General features: G+C 35.5%; 1 protein-coding gene across 1 annotated transcript; it reads right to left on the reverse strand.

Annotated features, from left to right (window-relative positions):
- Window positions 1–1,802: 1,802 nt before the first annotated feature.
- LOC131035355 (AAA-ATPase At4g25835-like) lies at window positions 1,803–5,288 on the reverse strand. The gene is made up of 3 exons (XM_057967032.2): window positions 5,205–5,288; window positions 4,900–4,979; window positions 1,803–2,241 (listed from the first exon to the last, which is right to left on the reverse strand). Exons 1-3 carry the CDS (start codon window positions 5,286–5,288, stop codon window positions 1,803–1,805), a joined length of 603 nt encoding a protein of 200 aa, XP_057823015.2.
- Window positions 5,289–6,350: the final 1,062 nt, after the last annotated feature.

The raw sequence follows: 6,350 nt of genomic DNA on the forward strand, positions 1-6,350 counted from the left end.
TTTCCCTATGTCAACCTATGACTAAAAATCAGTCAATTAACCCTAACTAACAAATATATAAGACGCATTTGCATAAGTCAATAAAAATATATGAGTTCACTAAGTGAAACCGAACATCCAAGCATTTAAGCATCCAATCATTCAAGGATTCCTTTCAGGCATTGAGCATTCTCAAGTCTCCTTTCAAGGCTAGGTGTTGCATTCAAGACAAGGATTCAACCATTGAAGAGGAGATCTCTCTTGACATTTAATTATTCATATATTTCAATTGCATTCTCCTGTGAGGTGAATTCTATTTTAGTCTTTCATTTACATTTACTTGCAAGTACTTTTTCATGATTTGGTTAATTCCAAAAATGGGGTTTGACCTGAAAGAAAACCCCCAATATCAACCCCTTTTCCTCTCTTTTCTTTGTGTAGGTTACAAGTGCATAGCTATATTTGCAGATTTGGACTCCATTTTTAGAGGCAGAAAAACTATTTTTGACACTCGTATTTTTTGGAGGACTGTGTGCACTTTCAACATGGTCCTGACAATTTTCACCCAAATTTGTAGGGGAGCTTTATTTTGACATTTTATTGCCAATTCCAAGTGCATAGCTTCATCCCGCATTTCTATCTCAAGTTCTAGTCATTTCTTTGTCTCTTTTACACTTGGTCTTAAATTGCATAATTCAACCTATTGCATTCTTAAGGAGGTTTACTTTTACTTTCCAAATTTATTATCAATTCATGTAGCATTCAATATCTTCCTATTGATATTGGATCTAGTGAATTCTGCCTCCTTCTTTAAATGTAATGTGCATGAAAAAGTTAAAGAGGATCTTTTGTGAAACTTTCACTCATTTGCTTGAGGAGAGAAAGGATTTCCTCTTGATTTCTTCATCACCCTTTTTCACAACCATTACATTTTTGTGAACCCGACATCTTACATGCTTTACATTTCAAATCATCGTATATTTTTCATTTACAAGTTTGATTTTATTGCAAAATTACAAAACTTAGTGGTTCATTCAATCAAAACCCTAGTTTTCAAAAATTGAAATTGATTTTGTGTCTTGTAAAAAATTGTTGTCTATTATTTTAAATCTGACAATTTCTTTTCTTGTCAAATTCAATTTCATCATTGTCTTGTTCAATTTGCAAATTAAAATTCACAAAATTAAGTGGTTAGTTGTCAAAACCCTAATTTTCAAAAATCAACTTGAACTTGTGCAAAAATTCAATTCACATTTAATTTTCAGATTTAGAACTATTTTCAGATTTGTCTTCTTGTTTAAAATTCAAATTTTCAATTTCCCTCCCTTTTCCAAAATTCAAAATTTTAAAATTCAGTGGTTAGGTCGTAAAACCCTAATTTTAAAAATTAATTGGATTTTGTGCAAATTTAAATCAATTTCAATCGATTTTAGTTTTATAAACATTATTTAAGCTGGCCTTATCCATTAGGTTTGATCTTTTTAAAATTTGCAATTCAATTTCTTGTCTTTTTTAAAAACCTAATAGGGTCCTATTTTCACATTCAAGCCTCAATTTAGCCTATCTAAACTTCATAAAATCAATCAATTTTTAGGAGTTACCATTAAAATCATCGTAACTTTCATCCTTGAAAATTTTGGGGAGTTAGCCTATCCCAAGAGAGTTTCTTCCTTCTTGTTTAACGTTGCATAAGGGCACAAATGACAGCACTCAGTGCTTCATGAGGATCTTTTTCTTTATTAGCCATAAGTTGAATGATTTCCGCTGGAGTCATTTCAGCCCCACATTCAATTCTCTCTTTCACAGAAGAAAACAACTCATGATTAATTTTTCGCAAGAGTTTTAAACGCAGGAAACGAGCAGAACGATAAAAGTATGTGCAAATCCAGCATGTCCTTATTATTTGTAGTCAAGATAAAAATGCGCTCTTCTGCAACACAAGACTGAAGTCCATCTAATGCATTGAGCAAACCAGAAAGCGAAACATTATTCTCACTCAACCTCTCCATTTTACCACCCCTCTGAGTTAAATTAGGTGACCAATCAATATCCTCAATAATAATAACGGATTTGTTCCACGTTTCCCGTAAAAGCTGACGGAGCTCACTATTGTCTTTCACCTTGGAGAGCTTAAGTTCGAAAAGATCGTATTTCATATACTTAGCAATTACTGCAACGAGGCTTGTTTTTCCCGTTCCAGGAGGCCCATAAAGGAAATACCCCCGTTTCCAAGAACGCCCAATGCGTTCATAAAATTCTTTACTTTATTTAAACCGTTTAAGATCTGAGAGAATGATTTGTTTAATGTTTGTGTCGAGAGCGAGGGTTTCAAATGCGGAGGGATGAGAGAAACAAATCGACAACCACCTTTGTTTGTTATTCAGTGAGATTACGAGATTATTATCTGTTTTAATATAGTTGGTTGAACTTCTTTCAATGTGTGAAAAATAAGCATGAAAAAAATCTTTGTTTGGATTCTTGGCTCTGACCGTGAGAATGTGAGACTCGACCGAACTGTGCTTGTTAATGAAGGTTTTGATCTTGGACATGGTCCACCATACAGTGACTCCCTGAAAGCAGTCCCAAATTACTTCACCATTGTCTGGGCTTATCCTCACACCATCTTATGTCACTCAAGAATAATCTTCGAGCCTCGGTGATGCTCTCTAGGTTTCCCACATATTCTTCTGCCATGAAATACAGAGAATTTAAACCATAATTAGTTGATTTATTGAGCTCCTCAATCTTTATCTCACTGTAGAGATTGAAAAATGATCCAACTCGGTATAAGAAGAACTTGCTCAAGATTGCTGCAACCTCCTTGGGAAGAATACTCTGAAGTAGCGTTAAGGAGCCTATTAATGACCATATTTTTTCTGTCAATTCGATTACAGTATTTTGAGTTCTTGAAAACAGGTGAAAAATGTTTTCTCTTACGCTCATCGTTGATACCACAGTCGTTTCAACAGACCCGCATGTTATGGAGATTTTCTTTTCCTTTTTGTTTTTATAGGGCCAAGGCATCGCTTGAGTTTTTTGGGTTTACTTCTATCAACGTTACACATGACCAAAATTTTAAAGTTAACATTCTCATAATTAATGTGGTTTTGTGGGAAATACAAGTTGTTTTTATAGGGCCAAGGCATCGACGTTACACATGAGCAAAATGTTATAGTTAACATTCTCATAATTAATGTGGATTGTGTTATTAACAGGTTTACGGAAATATAATTTCTTTTCAATTAGTCAAAAACATAGTGTCCAATTTTGGAGACGTCTCTAACTTGTTAAACCTAATGTTCAATTTATACAGAAAATTGATAGGAAATAAATATCGTGGGATTCTTGTTATGTTATTTAATATAGCACAAACATTAAGTGGAAGGGTATTGAGTCATTAAAATAATTAAAATATTTTAATTAAAGAGAAGATATGGAGAAATGTATATTTATTTTTTTGTTTGAATCAATTTGATAATTACAAAAATGTGCATTCAATTATGATACATTCATCTTATTGTTATGTGTTGAAGGAAATCAATGTGATTGTGATCTTGATTTCCTTTTCGATGATCTTGTCCTATTTCTATGATGATGTCTTGAACACCCAAAACCTACAAATTCTAGTTCATTTACATTAAATATTGTATATCATGTGTAATAAGAAAATTCCATCATATGGCTATGTATATTGATGATAACAGTGAACATATTCACTCCCTCAAGATATTAAAAACATGAGCTAAATATGCTATTATTGTGTAGGCTTGATAAATAATAGTAACGGAGATGGCTTCGTGAATGCATACAACATGAGATCATAAAGTGAAGAAGTCAGAAATGCATAGCATTATTAAGGAGTCATGGTAGAGTTGAACCCTTCAATTAATGCATGGAAAGGCCTATTAACTAGCATACCAATATTTTAAATAATTTATGTAAAATATGCTAAGGGATATCCATTTTCAAAGAGTGGTGGATCTTTTGGGCATACCATGCATGCAAAAATAATCTCATGTAGTAAAAAAGATAGAAAAACAAACTCCTGAATCATGGACGTCTCTCAACATCAAGATCATAGGTGAGAAGGGGGAACTAAAATTATACGACTATTCCATAATTTAATTGTTGTACTAACCCTAATCCTAAGTGACCACTAGCCCTAACCCCCACATTAAATCTAACTAAACCTCAATTGTCATCACAAGCATTATCCTAGACTAATAACCCTAATTGTAGCCCAACGTTAACCCTAAACCTAATCTTACAATAATTGAAACCTAACCATAACCTTTCAACCTAAAGTTAACTCTAACCTTACAATTAACCCCTACCTCCAACTTGAACCCTAATCTAGCCATAATTAAGCCCTAACCATAAAAGAAACTCCAGTTATACTTAAACCTAGTCATAATCAAACCCTAACCCCAACCATAATCAAACCCTGATCTAACCATAATTAAAACCTTCCTCCAACTTGAACCCTGATCTAGCCATAGTAAAACCATAACCATGCTTGAACCCTCTAATTGAACCTTATTAAACCCCAACCCTAACCTAGTGTTAACCCTAACCCTAATTGTGCTTCAACCATAATGTTAATTCAACTATATAATGAATCCTATTTGAACACTAATTATAATTTAGCCTTATTCATAAATTAAACAATTATGTTTGAAATAAAATTAGGGTTATATTGGTATTATTTTTTATTTTTTTTAACCAAGTTCTGCCTAGGGGGCAGTTGCCATTGTATTTCCAAGTGAAAAACTTACACAGGGTGATGAAGATGCCACTCCTTCTACAATGTCCAAAAGGGAGCACTTATACAAATACTTGATCCCATGTCCTATGACCACTAGCCTATCCCCTACTCCTTCTAGAAAGAGATCACCATTTTCCTGAAGGAAGGCTTCAAACCTTTCCATACTGTTTTCCTTCACAATGCCTCCTTTGAAGATGAACCGAGCCTTCTGCATCTTTGTCTTGAACCCTGATTCCTGCAGATAGAAATAACCCAGCATGCACCTATCTTCAGGATTGGAGACAATCCCATCCAAAGCTCACATAACCTCTAAGTAAGTCCCCTCCACCGTCCTCCGTAGGATGCCATTTGTCGATAATGGATGGCCCAAGACTTGAATGATTGGCTTGAACAAATCTTCCACCAATCTACCGTTGTGCACATGTCCCGTAGACCAATAGTTAGGACCCAAAATATCTACCATGGTTTCTTTTTCCTGATCATTCGCCTTTTTGGAGAGGCCCTCAATCTGTTCCTCTGGCTTTTCCTCCAGAGTAGACACCATGCTGCACTTGTAGACGATTCCTAAATGCTCTATCATAATCCCTTATACTGCGAATGAAGCCAACAATGGGTTTATAAATGGTATACCCTTTAGTTCTATCAACAACGACACCCAAAACTAGAAAGCTTGGGACAATCTCGTTGTCAGACAACATGTGCCCAAGCAACATTCCTTGGTACAGAAGCAAAACCACATAGACCTCATGTCCTCCTCGCAGTCGATTAGTCTCTAATCTGGGATCCCATCACCCTCTGCCTACATTGTCAAAATATACTAAACTATCCAATACCAGTCTCTGGGATTGAAACCTTATCAAGAGATACAATTTCCTTAAGTCCAATCGGCATCATGTCTTCCCTACCAAATTCTCTAATAGAATTTATCTCAATCCCCATATTCGCCAAACAGTGTGATGCTTTGTTGCCTTCTTGGTATGTGTGCTTAATGTGATAGTCACCTAGACTGTTAAAAACCTTATTAATCCTCAGAATCCAGCACTCCAACTGCCAGTTCTGGAATATGGATTTGGTTACACAGTTGACGATGACCTGAGAATCTCCTTCAATAATAAGATTGACCACCTCATTGTTGAAACACCATTGAAGCCCTGCCTCTAACTTGGAAATTTCTACCACATTGTTGGTTACTACTCCAACCAGACCCGATAAGGCTCGCACCACCTCACCAGCATCGTTTCTGATGATAGTTCCCAGACCGCTCCGACCCAGATTTCCTCTAGTTGCACTGTCAAAATTTAATTTCATCCACCCTGACAGCATGGCCTGCCATGTAAAGTTCATTCTTGTTGCTTTCTTATCATTTAATTTGTGACCGCACTTCTGCTTTAAGTCCCATTAATTTTCCATATCGAAGCCCCACTTTGATAGGTATTTGTAATTCACCCCTTGCGTTCTGCTATTAACAACTTCCTCAATCGCACATTTTATCTTGGCCTTAAGGAAACGAGCCTCCATAGCTTCTTCCTTCAAAATCCTTTTGTTGTGTTCCTTCCAAACATGCCAGACTAACATAGAGGGACAAACAATCCAAAGTAATCCCCAT

The sequence above is a fragment of the Cryptomeria japonica genome, chromosome 5, assembly GCF_030272615.1.
Source record: "Cryptomeria japonica chromosome 5, Sugi_1.0, whole genome shotgun sequence".
In the NCBI taxonomy this organism is placed as follows: domain Eukaryota; kingdom Viridiplantae; phylum Streptophyta; class Pinopsida; order Cupressales; family Cupressaceae; genus Cryptomeria; species Cryptomeria japonica.

Bases quoted from the DNA above. Each gene is read 5' to 3' on its own strand.
- LOC131035355 (XM_057967032.2), bottom strand. From the start codon at position 5,288: ATGGTGTCTACTCTGGAGGAAAAGCCAGAGGAACAGATTGAGGGCCTC. The intron at 4,980-5,204 runs GTAGATATTTTG...TTCTATCTGCAG, and splicing joins ATCAGGAAAAAGAAACCATG to GAATCAGGGTTCAAGACAAA. The intron at 2,242-4,899 runs GTTTGAAGCCTT...GTTTAAATAAAG, and splicing joins AAGGAAAACAGTATGGAAAG to TAAAGAATTTTATGAACGCA.